The sequence below is a fragment of the Catharus ustulatus genome, chromosome 15 (genome assembly GCF_009819885.2).
Source record: "Catharus ustulatus isolate bCatUst1 chromosome 15, bCatUst1.pri.v2, whole genome shotgun sequence".
Classification (NCBI taxonomy): Eukaryota; Metazoa; Chordata; class Aves; order Passeriformes; family Turdidae; genus Catharus; species Catharus ustulatus.
Window position 1 is genome coordinate 17947059 of NC_046235.1, and position 20306 is coordinate 17967364.

The 20306-nt window shown below is 46.6% G+C and overlaps 1 protein-coding gene across 5 annotated transcripts in view; it reads left to right on the forward strand.

Moving 5' to 3' along the window:
• Nucleotides 1–20306, forward strand: part of HTR4 (5-hydroxytryptamine receptor 4) — a 66281-nt gene that overhangs the window by 18783 nt on the left and 27192 nt on the right. For all 5 annotated transcript variants that reach the window (XR_004419483.1, XR_004419484.1, XM_033072901.1 and 2 more), the window contains exons 2-4: nt 3638–3719; nt 14523–14648; nt 16449–16649. Coding sequence is in view for 3 of the 5 variants with exons in the window: in XM_033072901.1 (XP_032928792.1) it covers nt 3694–3719; nt 14523–14648; nt 16449–16649 (353 nt within the window). In the remaining 2 variants the exon portion in view is untranslated. The remainder of the gene's footprint in view (nt 1–3637; nt 3720–14522; nt 14649–16448; nt 16650–20306) is intronic.

Sequence of the window (20306 nt, forward strand, 5' to 3'; positions counted from 1 at the left end):
CAGGTCCTGCTTTTAATGTCTCTGTCTAAGCTGCTCCTTTTGAACCTGCTGGGATGATGCTGGGTTAAAATCAGCTCAGCAATCTCTGCTGACAACTGAGGGACTTGTTATCAGCTTTGTCCTTCATGGGGACAGAGGCAGCAGTGGCAGGGAAGGCAGGAGGAGCTGTGCCTTGGGCAGAAATGGCTGGAAATAAAACCATTTTATCTGGGAATGAACAAGATGAATCACTTGGATATTTCCTGTTCCTCAAGTGTTGTCACGGGCAGGATATTCTCCTGCAACACTTGAAGGGTTCTGCAGTGATGAGCAAGAAATTTTCTTTGGATTGAGGTGACTCTCACTTAAAAAATATCAGTTTAATGTGGGCTGGGAAGATCTGGTCCAGTTAACCTCTGCTAACAGCTTTTTCTCTGATAATGATGGAGTTGTGAGGAAAATCACCACCCCAAATGGGAAATGTGGGGGGAATCGAGCAACAGCTCTTTTTTTATTCAACCCCAGCTTCAATTTTGCAGATGTTCACTACAGAAAGTGAAGTGAAATCAGATTGAGATGGTAGCAGCAGCAATTATTTATGTTAGAGTGATCCTGCTGGCCTCAGTCATGGGTGGGAGATAAAAGATTCCCTGCACTTCCAAGAACTGCCTGAGGTGTGGAGGACAGCAGTTTCCAGGGGAAGGCTAAACAGTTTCTAAACATCTTTTGCTGTGTGTTACCCCATAAAAAATGTGTGTGTTTGCCAGAAAACAGCACTGGAATCAATCATCATCACTGCACACCACTCTGTGCTCTAGAAAACTGGCAAAAGATTATTATAAAGGGGATTTTTTTAAGCTTATACTTACAAAGGGAAGAAGAAAGTCACCCAGTGATAAATCCAGCTCTTCACTGAGAGCATGAGACAGGCAGAAACCGAATTTAGTTTATTTTTACATCCCCCTCCCTGCTCTGTGGTGCAGCAGAGTGTGTCACAAATGGGTGACTCTGATCACTCAGAATATTGACAGAGAGGGTTTTAATAGGGCATTGTAAAGTGTGACTTAAAAAAGTCCAATGGCAAGGTTCCCTCTGTTCCTTACTCAGGAAAAATACAAAAGAAAAGAGAGTTAAGATTGATCTAGAATGATAACTTAGAAATTATTTACTCCAAAATAAGGAGGGGGTAATCAAAGGGAGAGCTGTGAGGTTCAGAGAGGAACCCTTTGCTCCCTGATGGGGTTTAGGCACAGCCTGAGTCTCATGTGGACAAGGTTTGTGTCTAATGGGGCTGGACACAAGGATTTAATCAGAATTCACTGAGGGTGAATTCAGCTGAGGGTCTGTGGTGAATACAGAGTCAGCCTTGGCTCAGGAACAATCTCAGTCTCAGGTAAGGAATCTTGTTGTATTTAAGGAAAAAAAAGTGTTTGGCTCTGGGTTAAATTCTCACAATGGGGAAGGATGTGGTGAGATTCCTTTACTTGCTCTGCTCCTTGGTAAATGAGTCTTGGGAAAGCTGCCACTGCTCCTGCTGTGCTGATTGTGCCACCAGTGTTCCAGGCTCTGCCATATGCTCACATCCTCCTTTTCCTGGAGGAATTCCTGCCTCTGGAGCCTGTTCCAGCCCCTTGCTGGGTTGGTCAGGGGCTGCAATCCCCCCCTGGCAGAGCAGAAGGCGCAGGGGGGATGTGCCTGCAGGGAAAATGGGATTTGCAGAAGGCTCAGCCCTGGCTGAGGAGCAGCTCCAGAGCCCAGCTCTGCAGGAAATGGGGGTGGCAGCTCCTCAGTGACTCAGCTCCTGTTGTCACCAGCTCAGCAGTGACAGAAAGTGGGACCTGGTGGGGGCTGAGTGGGATGAGAAGGAATGGGATGGAGAATGTGTCAGTGCAGGGGAGATGGGGTGGCCACTGCTGGCATCTGGGGGGGCATTTCCACCTCCATGGGCAGCCAGGGAGGGCAGGTGGCCACCAGCCACCCCCTCCAGCCCTGACAGCTGAAATCTTTGTCAGAGCCTTAAATCCATGGGATAAATTTGGCATTTTTCCATTCCTCAGTGGGTTTTCACTTTTCCCTGTGGAGATGAGGAGGGGCAGAGGGAGGTCAGTGTGTGTGCCAAGGGGAGGGAGCTGAGCTCAGCTGGACCTTCCTGAATTCTCCAGTGCCACCAGTCCCTGGATTGCCTTTGGTTTTTGTGGTTTTGGTTGTTTTTTTGGTTTGGTTTTTTTTTTTTTGGGGGGGGGGTTGTCTGTTTGTGAAGATTTTTTTTTCCACTTTAGAATTTTTTTTTTGTTTTATTTTTATTTTTACTCCTATATAGAAAGTTTCAGTCATCGTAGAAATCTCCATGATAGCAAGATGGTGCAGATATTGTGTAACCTCAGTGCACACTAAAATTACATTTTTATTTTCCCAGAAGAACAAAGCAAGAAAGGTGCCCCCCCAAAATTCCTTGCCTGGAATTTTGACACACAAAATCACTGAAAAGTTTTTCATCCACTTTGTAGGAGAAATCAGAATTAATTTTATGCACTCAAAGAGTGAAACTGTACCAGGTATTTTATGCTATGAAAGAACTCCAGAGCAGGAGCACAGGGGACTGGATTTTTGGGTTTTTCCTCCCAATTCAAGCTGGGGGTCAGATCTCAGGGACACAGAGGGGAATCTCCAGACCTGGCCCCCTTTTCTTTGCAAAATACAGCAGCAGTTTTTGAACCACCAGATTTCAGATTTCAAAGCAGCACCTTCAGCTGAAGCTGCAAACAGGAACCAGCCAAACTCTGCCTGTTGGATAAAAACATCCTTTGGACAGCAAATTTTCCTTGCAAAATTCTCTCTAACATTCACATCCTGAATTTCTCCTTGTGGCACAGGGCTGGAGAGGGGGAGCTCATTGGCATTGCAGAGCTGCCACCAGTGTCTGGGAAGGCTGAGGCAGCTTTATTCCAATTCTCCCTTGGAGCCAAGTCACCACAATGGCATTATTTGCATCTGGCTTGGCATTTTCAGCTCGGTGGTGGTGCCTTTATCCCCAGAGACAGCACAAGGGGTAATCAACAGCCTCAAGAGCTCCAAAACTGAGCCTATTTTTTCCACTGGATTAGCAGCAGCAAATGCACAAGCACATTATTAAGATGGTGCATTCATTTCTTTGGAGTCAGGATGGAATTTTGATGGAGTTAAAAACCCCATTAATATTTACATCACTTAGTGGTGCTGGGAGTAAGTACATTTATTTTAACTCAAGCTGCAAAGCATTTAGTTCTTTGTAATTACAGCACTGCTATTAAGTATTCATAAGGCTGCACAATAGAGTGTCACAGGAAACCTGGTTTAATTTAGTGGTAAGTCAATGTTTTAGGTTTGTGTAAAAACAGAAACTAATTTACCAAGCCTTCTTGCTTGTGTTTTCCCACCTGGGCTTTGCAAACTTTCTCCAGTTTGGCTCTGTTCAAGCTGCTTTTTGCAGCTCTCAGAGTTGGGGAAGTCCTGGGGAAGTCTTGCAGATGATTTGGAATGGGGGAAGAGCTGCCTGATGGAAAAAGAGCTGGGAGTGAAGCAGCTGAACATGATGTGCTGGGTGCCCAACAAACCCTGGGGAGAATCTGAATTTAGGGGAGACCCTGAACCAACCCCTCCATTTCTCTCTCCCCTGCAGGATGAGGTCTCTTCTATGGACATTGAACCCCCAGCTGCCTGTGCCTGCTGCCTGTGATGGAAGAACTTGATGTGAATGTGAGGTAGGAGGAAGGATTTGGCTCCTGCAGCCCCTCAGCTGTGACCCCACAACTCATCTGTAAAACTGCAGGGTGGCATTTCCCCTTTTACAGCAGACAAAAGTCTCTGCTCACACAGCAGGGCCTGATCTGGGGGTTCCTGGAGCATCACCCTGTGCTTGGAGAATGTCAAACACAGCCCAGACAAGTCAAGGATTTCTTTACAGTAGAAAATGTTATGAATTTTGAAAAGGTTGCAACGTGATGTTGGAGAGACATTCCTGGAAATTTTTGACAGTTCAGTTTGGAACCTGCATTCATCACAGCCCGAGGGAGGTGGCAGACCTCATTTTCTCTAATTCCAGAGTAGGAAAAGGAATGACCCACGAGTGTTTCCTATTTATATTTTATTGGATTTCTTAATTCCATGTGACTCTGCGATTGCTATTGGGTACATTTATTACAGGCAGTGGGTTAATGAGATCCTGTCAGGGGGTTTGAAATGAAAACCTCAAATTGGTTCCAGCAATCCAGAGAGATCAAACTGTGCCTCTGCCAGGGTAAGTCACAACTGTGACTGAAAACCTCCCCAGGTTTGGGGAAGGCTCCATCACCTCCCAGCAGAGCCCTCCCATTGCCAGCACGGGGCAGAGCTTCTCTTGGTGTGGGATGGTAGCCAAATCTCCTGCCCTGGTAGCCAAATCTCGTGCCCTGGTAGCCAAATCTCCTGCCCTGGTAGCCAAATCTCACTCCTGTTTTTGGAGCACAGGTGACTCCCACCTGCACCTTGTGCCTGGCATTTTTGCCCTGCCTTTTTCTGCCTTTTTTCCCTGCCCTTTCCCCTCCCTTTCCCCACCACCGCTGCCTTTTTCTGCCTTTTTTTCCCCACCATTTTCCTCCCCCTTTTTCCCTACCTTTTTTTTCTCCCTTTTTCCCCTGTTTTTCTCCCCCCCAACTTGGTTTTTCCTGCCTTTTTCCCCAATTTTTCCTATCCCTTTTTCCCACCCCCTTTCCCCTCCACCCCTTTTCATCCCACCTTTTTAAACTCCATTTTCCCTGCTATTTTTCCCACTTTTTTTCCCCACCTTTTTTTCTCCCACTCTTTTCCCCCACCTTTCCTCTGCCTGTTTCTCCCCCCTTTTTTTCCCACCTTTTTTTCACTTTTTTTCCCACCCCTTTTTCCTGCCTTTTTTCCCCTGCCTTTTCCCCATCCTTTTTTTCCCATACTTTCCCCCCCCACATTTTTCCCCCACCATTATTTAAATAAAGTTTCTGCTCTGTCCCCTTTGTGGACGCTGGATTTTCACTGTGGGATTTCCTACACAAAATATTGATCCCACAATTGTGTTCCAGGCAGATTTTGGAATATTGTCCTGAGTGCTTCACCCTAAAGAATTCTTGTTTCCTCAGGTGTAGGGTTCCTGGATAAACAGGTGAAAAATAAAAATCACCAGCACCTTTAGAGCAGGCAAACAGCTTTTACAAAACCCTTTTAGTTGTAAGTGCTGGTGAAAGACTCCCTTTGTTAACCAGCCATGGAAAAGCAATATATTCCTTCAGTTTGCCACAGCAGTAATTGCTTTTTATTTTTAAGCTGAGCCCCCAAACCAGCTGAATGTTAGATTGATGTTAATTGCTTCCAAACTTGGCTTTATCAGCTTTGCTTTTCTCACTTTGTTGCTGAAGGTGTTTTTGTGGCTTGGAAAGTGCAGAGCCCTCCAGCAGTTCTGTGTGGAGCTCATTAATCTTATCTTGACTTTGAGGAATGAGCAGCAAGGTGAGGGAACGAGGAACCAGATTGGGTGGATTGGTTGTGTTGGTGTTGAAGCAAAGGAAAAAATCCCATTTTTTAACCCAAAGCTCTGGTACAGAGGCACAGTCCTGAGCTCCATCCATGCCCTTGGGAGGGGATTGGGGAATTCTGTGTTTGGTGAGCCCCAAATCCTGGAGTTTGCTGTGCTGGCTTTTCCCTGTGGACCATGAGAAGTGACTGTTGGTGCCTGGCTCTGGGATGGGTCTGGTTTTGGGATGGGTTTGGTTTTGGGGTGGATTTGGCTCTGGGATGGCTCTGGCTGTAGGATGAGTCTGCTTTTAGGATGGCTGTGGCTCTGGGATGGGCTTGGCTCTGGGATGGGTCTGGTTTTGGGATGGGTGTGGCTCTAGAATGGCTCTGGGATGGCTCTGGCAGTAGGATGGCTCTCGGATGGATCTGATTTTGGGATGGATCTGGCTTTGGAATGGGTTTGGTTTTGGGATGGCTCTGGCTCTGGGATGGGTTTGGTTTTGGGGTGGATTTGGCTCCGGGATGGCTCTGGTTTTGGGGTGGCTCTGGGATGGGTTTTGTTTTTGGGATGGGTTTTGTTTTTTGGATGAGTTTTGTTTTTGGGATGGGTTTTGGTTTTGGGATGGGTTTGCTTTTGGGATGGATTTGACTCTGGGATGGCTCTGGGATGGCTCTGGGATGGGTTTGTTTTTGGGATGGGTTTGGTTTTGGGATGGCTCTGGCTCTGGGATAGGTTTGGTTTTGGAATGTGTTGGCTCTGGCTCTAGGACGGCTCTGGGATGGCTCTGGCTGTAGGATGGCTCTGGGATGGCTCTGCTTTTGGTATGGATTTGCTTTTGGGATGGCTCTGACTCTGGGATGGGTTTGGTTTTGGGATGGGTTTGGTTTTGGGATGGCTCTAGGATGGGTTTGGCTCTAGGATGGGTCTGGCTTGGTCCTTGATCTCCTCTCCCCATCCAGATCTGGCAGAAACAGGAGCCAGAGCCACAGAGGGACAGAGAGTCCCCAAACAGCCATCCCTGGGATGTCCTGGGAGGAGCTGGGCTGTTCCTCATCCCCTGGCTCAGGACACTGCAGGATGGGGACAAGGGCTGGCCTGAGGGGTTGCAACCAAACAGGCACCAAAGTGACCCAAAGTGCAGGAAATGGAAGGGATTCAGGCTCTGGCAGGGGGATCCATGGGAGGCAAACAGCTCAGGGTGCCTCCAGCAGGCTGCAGTAGAAATGTTTATTCCTGTGTACACAAGCTCTTCTCAAAACCTCTCCAGCTTCTACACTTGGAGTCATTAAATCATCGTTTATCTCGAGTTCTTTGATCACACTTCTGTTTAGGTGAGAAATAACAGGCTGTAAAAAGTCATTTAACTGGCCACAGCCAGCCTGGAGCTCTCTTCCTCCTTCCCTTTCCAAGGGAAGATCAGCTCTAACCCTTCTGTGATAGCAGCAGCATCCATCCAGAGGGGGATTTGCTCCTGCATTTCTGCAGAGATCAATGAACTGATGGAGGAGATTTTAGGAGGGGCTGAGGGAGCTGGGAAGGGGCTCAGAAGGAGAAAAGGAGGCTCAGGGGGGAATTTCTGGCTCTGCACAACTCCCTGACAGGAGGGGACAGCCAGGGGGGATTTGGGATTTCTCCCAGGGAACAGGGACAGAGAAGAGGGAACAGACTGGGCAGGCTCAGGGTGGACATAGCAGGAATTTCTCTATGAATTTCTCCAGGGAGGGTTGGATCCCCATCCCTGGAGTGCCCTGGGAATTCCTGGAGGTGACACTGAGCGCTCTGGGCTGGGGACAGGGTGGGGATTGGGCACAGCTGGGACTGGATGGGCTGGGAGGGCTTTTCCCACCTCAGTGATTCCATGAAATGTCAAAAGGAGCCACTGGAAGAGGCTGTGGGCTGTGCCAGGTTTACCCTGGGATGGTTGGGAGCAGCAGGGCCACTTTGGGAGGAATCCACAAACTGGGAGCAGCCAAACACCTGGGGAACTCCTGAACCTGCAGCCCCAGAGCATTCAGAGCTCCCAGAGCATCCCCTGCCAACACCAGGGCAGAGCAGGAGGGCACAGGCAAGCAAGGAATGATAACGAGGTTTCACTTTTACACCTCCTGCTACCAGCCAAAAATTTCCAGTAGCCCAAAAAACCTTGGGAAAAAAGTTCTTTGCCTCCAGCCCAGGCACTGCTCCACGGGGGAGGCATCAGCCTGGGTATTTTTCATATTGTTCAACTCTTTTCTCAGTTTCTAGGGAAACACTTTAAAGCACTATATTTATGGGAACATCTTTCCAAACACCTCCGCCAACACTTAATTAATGGAGTTTTTAAGCCTGGCTCCAGCTTCTGCAAATTAATAGTGTGCTCTCTGATGGCAGCTGTGGAGCAAGGGAGACACACAGGCTCTGTAAATAAATGAGATATTTTATAATAAATTATTAAAATAAACTTGGAGAGTGCAGAGGGGCAGCTCCTGTTTGTGTTTGTGCTCAGCCCCACGGGGAGGTCAGAGCTCTCTGAGGTTTCAGCTGCTTTTATTAGAGCAATCTGTGCTCATGAAAATTCCCTAGACTAAAAGCTGGGCCACAAAAAATGAACTTTTTGACGTCTTGCATGACATTTTTAGCATCAGTGTCTCTGCACAGAGGGGAAAAGGCTGTGGAAGGATGTGAAAATCATCCTAAAAACTGGGATATGCTGGCTGAAATGGGCTGGATCTCATTCCAGCTTTTACCCAGCAGTGCCAGGGGCTTTCCACAACACCTTCCTTGATTTCTGCAGGGCTGACCCTCAGCATCAGGCTGGCAAAATTCCCTTTGTCCCCACATTTGCACTGCCCCTTTCCCCTGTTTCCAGGAATCAGGGATTTGTTCCTGCTGGAAGCTCCTGCCCCAATTAACCACAATTAACAAACACTCCCCGAGCATCCCAGGCTGCAGAAATGTGCTGGTCCTGACTCCTGGCTGGTGTCTGGCTTCCATCTGAGCACTTCCCCTCCTCAAAGCACCTTGACCTCCTCTCTTGTTTGTTTGGAGTGGGAAATGTGATGAGGGCTTTGTGGAGAGTATTCAGAACATGCACTTAGCTGGGGCTGCACAGGGAGGTTTAAATTAAACACGGAATTTAAGAGCTCTGCTCTTGAACCAAGGACATTCCACGTCCTTGCTCAGCCAGGACACCTGGCTGGAGCCTCCACACCAGTGAGGGCCATAAAAATGAGCTGTGAACATCAGGGGCTGGGAGGTTTCTGGCTGCCCCCACTGGAATTATCTTTAACAAACCAGGATTTTTATAGCAAAGCTCCAAAGGAGCTGGGGACTGTGTTTGTGTGGCTTGGAGTCACACAGGGGGTCTCAAATAAAATGTATTCTAGAACTCAATGTTTTATTGTCTTGTGCCAAGTCTCCCATTAGCAGAGGTGGCTGCAAGGAACTTTTTCATTCCTCTGGAGGCTTGAAAGTGGGAAAGTCTCCAGGAAATATTAGAAATTAGCCAATAGCTGTATTTGTCTTTTGCTGTCCAGGGTGTGAACAGGCAGTGGGAAAAGGGCACAGCCTGGATATTTTAATGCAGGACCCTTCCAAGGGTCTTGACTAAATGCCCCTCATTTCACAACGTTTTCCTGACTGCAGATTTGAAAAAGCAGAGCAGAACCTTTATGGTTTCTGATTCGAGCACCTTGTAAGTCCTGGGCTTTGGGCAAAGATGGGAACAAAGTTTTGAGAAAGAGAAGTCAGAATGAGAATGCTGAGAATGGCAAGAACAGCCTGAGAGGTAACAAATCTCTGGGCATAGGGCAGGGCTCATTTTGGGGGAATTTTTACAGGAAAATGTACAATAAAACTGGGCATTAAATGCTTTGTGCCCAGGAGCTGCAGCACTGAAGAGTTTTGTGACTCTGTGCCCCGCAGTTCTGCAGCTGGTTATTGCAGGAGGCAATAATTCTCATTTTCTGAGTTCTGTGAGAAATCTGGGCACTCAGAGTATGTTTGGTATGAGCCTAAACCTTTCTTTTCCTTTCTTTTCTGTGTCATGGATCTGCATCCAGTCCCTCCCTGTTTCTGAACTCCTGAGATAAAACTGGAGTTGTACGTGTGTGTCATGGTGATGTCTCTGGGAGGTAAATTTATTCTGTGCAGAAGTCAAATTACAAATATTCTTGTGCAGAAGTAGACCCTGGGCTCTGCCTTCAGGGAATAGGGAAGGGAAATGAATGACAATTATTGAGAATATTGGAAATGAGGTGCTCTGTGGTGTTTGTGTTGAATATTCAGCCCTGTGTGTGACAGGAGAGAGGCAAAAGAGGGGATAATCACATTCTGATTTGGGATACACAGCAAAAGTCAGGGTTGATATTCTTCTTTCATCCTCCTCTGTTCATCATCAAACTGCTGGGAGGTGTGGGAGAGGCCATGGACTCACAATTCTAATTAGGAGCTGATCAAAACCTTTCTGATTAAATGTGTGTTTGATCTTGGCTTTTATTCAGCATTTACAAAGGAGAAATGATTGTTGCCACATCTCTGCTGTGCTGTGTGGTGAGTCTAAATCCCTGCCTAGGTCAGAGATTTGGGTTTTTCATTGCTGTGGGGTGTTTGATAACCATTCAAATACTCTGCACAGAATCCCAGCCATCCCAGCAGAGCTGCTCCATCCCTCTGAGCATCCTGGTGCTTCCTCTGGGCACTCTCCTCCTGTGCAAATCCCAAAGTGCTGCTGTGAAAACAAAAGGGGAATGTTCAGCTGGATTAAAGTTTGAAGATTTGCAAATATATTCTGAGTTAAAAAGCCCAATCCAAGGTGCTGCAGAGCCCAGGTGGATGTGTCAGGTGGGGTTTGGGTGGCACAGGGGCTCTGTGGAAGTTGTTAGAGGGTGCAAAACAAAGAATTTGCAGCAGCTGCCTGTGCTCTGTGTAAATACTGTGATCCTAATCTCCTGCTGATTTCATAAGTTAATTTTAGCTCCTGTTTTAGGTGACAGTCTAATGGGTTTTGAGGATTGTGCTCACATCCATCAGCCCTGCAGCGAGATCTGCTGGTGTGTGGGTGTGGATTATGTAACTGTGGAGCAGAGCAGAGCCAGGGCTCTGTCCTGCCCTCAGCACCAGCACAGAGCTGTGTGCTGGACCAGCCCATCCCTGCCAGGACAGCCCAGGCTTAGGCAGAGCCCAAGCTCCCCAAGCCTGGCTTTATTTCCTCCCTCATTCCCCAAGTGCAGACTCTGGCTCAGGTGAAGCATCTCGTTGTCCTGGGTGAGTTTGGAGTTCCAGATCCAAATTCCACTGAGCAAAGGAGAAGTTTTTCTGCTGCTGCTGCTGAGGGGAGTGCACAGGGCAGCACAGAGAGCTCAGGGGTTTGGCACCTCCAGTCCTGGGCACAGTTTGGGCACCACAATCATCTCTAAAGCTTGGGAGAGCCCCCCAAAAAAGGGACAGGGGGATGGGGAGGGGTCTGGAGGAGCAGCTGAGGGCACTGGGATTGTGCAGGGAGACTCCTTGGGGTCTGCAGCTCCAACCTCTGGGACAGGGACAGGGACAGGGACAGGGACAGGGACAGGGTTGGAGCTGGGCTAGGGAGGGTCAGGATGGATTTTGGGAAAGGTTCTTCCCCCAGAGGTGCTGGGCACTGCCCAGGCTCCCCAGGGAATGCCAGAGCTCCAGGAGAGTTTGAGCATTCCAGGGATGCCCAGGGTGGGATTTTGATTCTTGTTATGATTAAACAATAATACATTCAATTTACTAATCAATTATTACATTTAACCATCACATTATTTATCATATGATGATTACTCAGGTGCAGTTACACATGATTCAATAAAGACAAAGCTCAACATTGGTTCCCTTTCCCAGCCCTACCAGACCCAACCTTTCTTTCCACCCCCTGAATCTGCTGTACACAATTCCCATGATTTTAGAAACATTTTCTCTATTGGACACAATTCCCATGATTTTAGAAACATTTCTCTGTTGGACACAATTCCCATGATTTTAGAAAGATTTCTCTATTGGACACAATTCCCATGATTTTGGAAACATTTCTCCATTGTACACAATTCCCATGATTTTAGAAACATTTCTCTATTTTACACAATTCCCATGATTTTGGAAACATTTTTCTGTTGTACACAATTCCCATGATTTTAGAAACATTTCTCTATTGTACACAATTCCCATGATTTTGGAAACATTTCTCTAATTGTACACAATTCCCATGATTTTAGAAACATTTCTCTGTTGTACACAATTCCCATGATTTTAGAAACATTTCTCTATTGTACACAGTTCCCATGATTTTAGAAACATTTCTCTATTGGACACAATTCCCATGACTTTAGAAACATTTCTCTATTTTACACAATTCCCATGATTTTAGAAACATTTCTCCATTGTACACAATTCCCATGATTTTAGAACCGTTTTTAACCCTGTGCTGTCATTATAACTGAGTTATTTTGATTCGTGCAATGCTGTTTTTTCCTGCCTTGTCAATCCTTTAATTCATTTCAGTCTGTTTGTAAAACAAGTGAGGGGTTTCATTGACTGGAATGTGTTTGGAGCTGTCCTGCCATCTGCACTGAAGCAGGGCAGCACTCAAAGGCATTCAGGGAAATTAAATGCTTGTGGATTAATGCTGACTTCTGATTAATATTTGAGAGGATGTGGTAACAGCTGGAAAGGCAGAGATCAAATCATCCCTTCCCTATCCTCGTGTTTCTGTGCTGACACATTATCAGGTTTACTCATAAAATAGCTTATCTTGATTTTTAGGTGCTTAATGAATTTTTATGCCTAGCACTAATCAGGGAAACAGGAAAGGGCAATAACAGCTTATTTGTGGTTATGAAATCCAGAATGACAGAGGGAAAAACCCTGGCTGCAAAACAAACCAACCCTTCCTTGTATTCCCCACACCCCAGGGCACTTTAAATGGAAAATCTTTCTGAGCTCCCACTGCTCAGAGTTTTTCATTTTCAGGGAGGCTGAAAAGCACATCCCTTATTGGGGAAAGTTCCAGCAATCCCTGGGGGTGCTCCAGGTGCCCTGTGCAGGCAGAGTTATCCCTTCCAGCCTGGAATGGGCCATCCTTGTAGCAGTTCTGCTCCTCTTGACCCCAAGCATGGCTTTATTTATTTATTTAATTTAATTTAATTTAATTTTATTTTATTTTATTTTATTTTATTTTATTTTATTTTTTAAATTATTTTATTTTATTTTATATTTTTATTTTATGTTATATTTTAATTTATATTGTATTTTGTTTCTATATTTTATTTTACTTCATTTTTCATATTTTACTTTATTTCATATATTTTACTTTATATTATTTTTATATTATATTTTATTTTATTTTACTTTATGTTATATTTTTATTTTATTTTATATTTTATATTTTATTTTACTTTCTTTTATGCTATATTTTTATTTTATTTTATATTTTATTTTACTTTATTTTATTTTTTAAATTTTATTTTATTTTAACTTTTATATTATTTTTTCTATTATTTTATATTTTATTTTGTTTTATTTTTTCTATTTTATTTTTTTCTATTTTACTTTACTTTACTTTACTTTACTTTACTTTACTTTACTTTACTTTACTTTACTTTACTTTATTTACTTCTCTTGCTGCTGCAGCTCTGTGCTCCCAGCAGGTTTTCCCCTCTGTGCTGCCGGGGAGGGCAGGATGTGCTGGGGAATGAGAGCCAGGGATGCTCTGAGCCTGTGACTGCTCTGAGCTCTTTCCCTGCCCCATCAAACATGCAAAAGCTCTTGAGTTCACTCAGAGAAGTTGGGTGTTCACAGAAAGTGAAAATTGAGCTTGAAAAATAATTTTCCTTCCATGAGTGACCGTGCAGGAGAGCTCATGCAGGTGTGGTTTGCAGCATTCATCCCCAGCAGAATCTCACCTTTTCCTGCAGTGATTTCTGCACTCCTGCTCACCAGCAATCATTTACCTGAATTTCATTTCCCCACCAGAATCTCACCTTTTCCTGCAGTGATTTCTGCACTCCTGCTCACCAGCAATCATTTACCTGAATTTCATTTCCCCACCAGAATCTCACCTTTTCCTGCAGTGATTTCTGCACTCCTGCTCACCAGCAATCATTTACCTGAATTTCATTTCCCCACCAGAATTTCACCTTCTCCTGCAGTGATTTCTGCACTCCTGCTCACCAGCAATCATTTACCTGAATTTCATTTCCCCAGCAGAATTTCACCTTTTCCTGCAGTGATTTCTGCACTCCTGCTCACCAGCAATCATTTACCTGAACCTCATTTCCCCACAGCAGCAAACCCATCAGTCTGGGCTGTGTCAGACAGAGAAGTGAGCTCGGGAGGCAGAGCTCTGGGATTTGATAAAAGATGTTATGCAAACCATTGATTTTAATTTACAGCAATATCCACTTCTTCCATTATTAACAACTTGCAATTACTAAGACTGAATAATTAACATGTATTCCTGCTGCTGATGGATGGCTGCACAGGCAGGAACAGCCCAGATGAAATCCACCCTGCACCCCAATGTTTGATATTTGATGTTCCCCAGTGCACAATGGCACGAGAGAACCCCCCCAAAACTGATTTCACATATACATTGTGAGGAAATTACACATATATTGTGAAAAAATGATATATACATTGTGAGGAAATTACATATATATTGTGAAAAAATGATATATACATTGTGAGGAAATTACATATATAGTGAAAAAATGAGATATACATTGTGAGGAAATGGCATACACGACTCCCAAAAATCAAATGTGTGCTATTGCACAATGGGTCAGGAGTGGAACAAAACTAAAGAATTCCCAGAACACACAAAAGAACCCAAGGGAATGTTTGAATGTGTACAATATTCATAAATATTCAGCTGCTCAGTGCAATGAAAAAGTATCTAAGGAAAATTGTTATAAGAGTTTTAACAATTGTGACAATTTTAACAATTTTTTCTTGGCCAGCACTGTGTACTACCTGTTTTACCCCTCATTAAACTTTTAAAATTTTTTAATTTTAGCTTTGTTTCTCCCACTTTTGTGCTCCCTCCCAGTTCCAGGGAGGGCTTTGGCACCGCGGAGAAGATCCTGCTGCTCTCCTTCATCTCCGCCGTCATCCTCATGGCCATCCTGGGCAACCTGCTGGTCATGGTGGCCGTGTGCCGGGACAGGCAGCTCAGGTGAGCCATCTGTCCTGGTCTGGGGAACAGGTGTCTGCTGAGAAAGGCAGGAGCTTCTCTTTGAAATGGAGAATGTAAACCCCCTCCCTCCAAATTATTATAATTTTGAAATCAAGGAGCTCTCAGGCAAAGATATGGGAATTAGGAATAACAGTTCTTTACTAGGAAAATTAAAATAGAAATACAGCACTACAAAGAACAAACCCCAAACCCTGACACAGTCAGAGTACAACCTGACACCCGTCAGGCAGGGTGTTGGCAGCAGTCCCATCCCATGGTGGCTGCATCCTCCTGCAGTGACAGATGTGGCTCAGCTGGAGCAGTGCTCCTGTACAAGGTGCAGTTTCCCTCCGGAGCTCCAGTGGGGATGTGGAGAAATCCGGTTTCCCTCTGGAGTCCAGTGGAGAAAGGGGCTCCCTTAGTGTCCCAAAACCTGTTTTTATCTTGGTAAGAAATGTTGGGCTCTTCCCCCTGGCTGGAGCAACTCCCAATGGGATGCAGTAATTTTATCAGTGCCACAGTGGGACTCAATGGCCATGAGCAGAAAATGACTGGCTGGAGGAAGGATGGGTTGTGAAAAGATAAAGAACACTGCCCTGCCTGGTTTATAAAACATGGCCATGAACAGGAGATATCCCATGGAGATAAAGAACACTGCCCCAGCTGGTTTATAAACCATGACCATGAACAGGAGATATCCCATGAGATAAAGAACACTGCCCTGCCTGGTTTCAATGGATGCCCATTAGCAGAATATCTCCCACAGAGATCAGGATCACTGCCCCACCCTCAGCAGATGGTGATAGAACAGACACCTTTTATCACACCCTGTATTGTAACCCAAGACACCTGCCAGTGCCATAGAGGGGACAGAGTGGGGACAGGGAGGGGACAAAGCAGGGACAAAGCCCCTCCTGAGGAGCTGAGAGCAGGAATTGCCACCCACCCTGCCCATGGCTCATCCCATTGTGGTAATTCCCATCCTCATCCCTTCAGTGCAGAAAAGATGGTAGTGTAGAAGAATTCTCAGTGTAAAAATTTTTATTCAGACAAATGAGTGAAAAGCAGAAAAGCTCTCAATGTAAAGATTTTTATCCAGACAAATGAGTGAAAATCACAGCTGAGCAGCAATTCCCTGGAGGAACAGCTTGGCCTCTGCTCCTTCTCCATCTCAGATTTCCCAAGGAATTCATCAGCAGCACCCAGACCAAGGTCTGGTTGTGATTGTGCAGCACCAGCACAACTTGGCAAATCCTGCCCATGATTTCAGGGGTCACAAGCACAATTCCTGTCTCTAACCCTGGGAGGTGTCAGCCCAGCCTCAGGAGCAGAGATTTAAGATTTAACAGCCTCTATTCGTGTGCTGCGTGGGATTTGTAATGGATTTAATTCTATTTTATTGTTGTGATTTAAAAAGTACTCTTCAAGTTAAAATTACAGCTTCAGTCTAGATTATTCTCAGTGCTTTCTGGAAGGATTTTCTCCATTTACAAGTTAAAATAAAATCTCCCTCCTCCACCCCAGAGTCTCCAGTGCAAGCTGTGAGGCTGAACCACACGCAGAGGACTCTGAGCATCCATTTGCCTCCTCTGGGTGGGCACAAAGATGTATTTAGGCCAGGAAAATGGTGGATATTTAACTTTAAAAACCAGGAGGGGTGGCCATATTAAATGAGAAGTGTGTTAGAGAGGAGCTTTTAGTGTGGTAAAGCAGATTAAACCCAAATTGAAGCCGGAATTTCTCTCCATGTGTGGAGGCTGCTGCACTGAACCCGCCCTGATTTTGTTCTCTGCCTTGCAGGAAAATCAAGACCAACTATTTCATTGTTTCCTTGGCCTTTGCTGACCTGCTGGTGTCGGTGCTGGTGATGCCCTTTGGGGCCATGGAGCTGGTTCAGGATAACTGGGTCTATGGGGAGATGTTCTGCCTGGTGAGGACGTCCCTGGACGTGCTGCTCACCACAGCCTCCATCCTGCACCTCTGCTGCATCTCCCTGGACAGGTATGGACACTGCTTGAGGTCCCTGCTGTGCTCTGGGCTCTCTTGGAACCAAGCTGGACCTGCCTGGAACGGCAGAGCAATAAATCTCTGCCAGGGGGGATTTTTGGAGAGGACAGAGCAGAGGAATTTGGAGTGGAATGAGATTTGTGGTGAGGAGCTGGGTTGTTCTGTGCACAGCTCTGCTGGCAGCACTGGCCAGGTGTGGTTCTGTGGTTCTGTTCCTTCTTTTGGAGGAGAAAAAGACACCTGAGCTGTGTCCATACAAAGTGAGGAGTGTGTTAGAGAGGAGCATTTAGTGTGGTAGAGCAGATGAAACCCAAATTCAAGCTGGAATCTGTGTCCAAAGGTGGGAGCTGAGCTGTGGCAGAGGGAGGGACCTCTGCCAGATATTCTCTGCTCCAGGGAACAGGGACAGCAGGGGAGGGAACCCAGGCTGGGCAGGGCAGGCTCAGGGTGGACACAGCAGGAATTTCCCCATGGAAAGGTGCTCAGGGATTGGAACTGCCCAGGGAAGTTTGGATCCCATCCCTGGAGGTGGCACTGAGTGCTCTGGGCTGGGGACAAGGTGAGGATTGGGTACAGGACAATCTTGAAGGTCCTTTCCAGCCTAAATCTCCTGGGAGATCCTAAAAACTTTCCTTTCTTTCCAACTTTTCTTACCACCTAAAAATAAAACCCAAAGCCTCAACAATTTATGGAGAGCAATTCTGTTGGATTGCTGTCTGCAGATTTCAGGGTAAATGGCAGAATGTCTATAAGAATTTTTCACAAGATAATCACTTAGCAGAAAACATTTGGCTATTTTGGTAATATTTAGAGGGCTTTTTAATTGAGGTTTTTTTCTGGTTGGTTTTTTTTTTGTGGGATTTGTGCTTTGTGGGGTTTTTTTAGCTCAGTGTGGAGATTTCAATACCTTTAAAAACACTGTTACTTATTATTGCTAACAGGGCCAAAATAACCATAATTATTCCTGTTATTGTGACAGCTGATATTTAAATAGGTGGCATTTCAATATCTTGAGAGTCTGAGTGCAGCCAGACTTCAAAAAAGAGTTGCTTAAGCTCAGTGTTGATGGGCAGCAGTGCTGAGGGGTGGCAGGCAGGGCAGTTTTGTGTGCAGACAGAAGCTGCCATCCAACAGCCACAGCTCCTGTCCTTATCTCCAACTTTGGATGGCTGCAGCACAAATGGGAATTGTGCTCGTTATCTTCAAGCCATTGACAAATTGCCACTCTGAGGCAATTAGCAGGAAAGCAGATGTTGGGCACCGTGCTCTGGATGTGACCTCGCTCTCTGAATGTTGGAGTTTGATTCTCCAGGCTCTTAATTAAAGAGAGAGGGTTGTGGAGAGAAGGGAAAATGAGATTTGCAGCAGGGGATGGAGAACCTCCCATGTGAGGGGCACAGAAAGGAGGGTCCCCCATGTCCTGAGCTCCTGTCCTGCTGCCTGTCCCCACCTGTCCCCAAGATCCTGGGACAGCCTTGGCTTGGCGTTAAAAGCTCCTGGCAGAAACTTGAATTTCTCTGATAGTTTTTAGTCGGTTTGGGGTTGTTTTTTTCCTCAGTGAGGACTGACTGAACACCAGAATAGAGGAGGAGAAGGTGGTGGATGGCCCCAAAAGGGCAGAGCAGGTGGATGAATGAGAGGATTTTGTGGAGGGAAGGATGACTCAGCCCAGCATCGATCCCAGCCTGGGCTGCAGGGGCAGCACTTCCTTCCCAGGCCTTAATTCAATTTTTTCAGCTGTTTGCTCTTGTGTCCATTCAGAATTTATGGGAGTGCTGCTTCTAGTTGGGATTTATTCTGTGATTTATTTCCTGCCTTCTGTTTTATTTCTGGCCATGCAGGTGTGAGTTTTAAGAGGTTTTTTTTAAGTATCTGGGTGGTTAATCTAATCCTAAAGACTCCCTTTGGAAAGTCATTCCCTTCAACATATTCACAGTGTTGCTTGAAAAGACTTTTATCTGATAATGCCTTGTACCTACTTCCACTGCTGCCTCTGGAAAAGAAGGAAACAAGCACTGAGGTTGAATTCTCAAAGGCATTGGAGAAAATCTGGATAAATCACCACGTTATAAACTGATTTTACTGCTCAGACATGGGGAGAAAAGTACAGCAGAGAGCCTCTGTCAGTCTCAGCTGGAAAAGGGATTTTCCAAGGTAGCAAAGGCATCTCAGGGCTCACTGAATCCCAAGTTTGCTGCCACTGCCTTATGCTTGTTCATCATCTCTTTGATATTCTAATACATGAGAGATATTTACCCTTGAAATATTTATTTATTGCATGTTTTATGCATACATGTCCATTCTTTGTGCCAGTGCAATAAGAAATAATTGCCCTGCAGATAAACAGACCCAGAAGCTCTGATGGAGCCAACCTGCCAGGAGAGGCAATTTTCTCCTCCAATATTTGCAGTCCAATTTGCAATGCAATTACTTCTCAAAGTCTTTTGTGGGGTGGGGAAAACAGCAGAGGGACAAACAGGTTCCTAAATGTCTGTGGGCTTGGGGGCACATCTGGCACCTCTTGATGCAGCTGGAGCATCCTGTCCCTGCTTCCTGCACCCCCCAGGCTGTGTCCCTGTGGGTGCTCTGTTTGCTGGGATGTTGCACACCACAAACCAGCCCTGAGCGTTTTCTTTGATCCCAAACTGATCCTACATTCAGGCCCAGCCCAAAATCCCTGCTAAGCCAGGCCTAAAGCCCGGCAGATGCAGCCTGAGAGTGTCGGAGCAGAGCAGAGCTCTGACAGATGCTGCTTGTGCTGTTTGCAAACATTAATTACCGTTAATGGAGCGTGCAGGCAGCAAACGAGCACAGCCCTGTGGGAGAGGTGATGCTGGAAATGCTGCCAAGACCTGTGGTGACATCCTGGGCCAGCAGCCCTGTCCCTGTGCCAGAGCACGGGGCTGGCCCTGGGGGACACTGGGCACTGCCAGGGCTCCAGCACTCCCTGCTCGTCCCCATTGCCGGCATCACGAGGGACTGGCTGAGCCCAGAGACTGCCCAGGCTGTGGGTCGGTGCCCAGAGACTGCCCAGGTTGTGGGTCAGTGCCCAGAGACTGCCCAGGCTGTGGGTCGGTGCCCAGAGACTGCCCAGGTTGTGGGTCAGTGCCCAGAGACTGCCCAGGTTGTGGGTCAGTGCCCAGAGACTGCCCAGGCTATGGGTCGGTGCCCAGAGACTGCCCAGGCTGTGGGTTGGTGCCCAGAGGTTGCCCAGGCCATGGCTGGGTGCCCATGGCGCTGTCCCAGGCCATGGTTGGGTGCCCAGGCCATGGTTGGGTGCCCAGAGAGTACCCAGGCCATGGTTGGGTGCCCAGGCCCTGTCCCAGGCCATGGTTGGTGCCCAGAGGGTGCCCAGGCCATGGCTGGGTGCCCATGGCACTGTCCCAGGCCATGGTTGGGTGCCCAGGCCATGGTTGGGTGCCCAGAGGTTGCCCAGGCCATGGTTGGGTGCCCAGGCCCTGTCCCAGGCCATGGTTGGGTGCCCAGAGGTTGCCCAGGCCATGGTTGGGTACCCAGAGAGTGCCCAGGCCATGGCTGGGTGCCCAGGGTGTTATCCCAGGCCATGGTTGAGTGCCCAGAGGGTGCCCAGGCCATGGTTTGGTGCCCAGAGGATGCCCAGGCCATGGTTGCGTGCCCAGTTGTTGTCCCGGG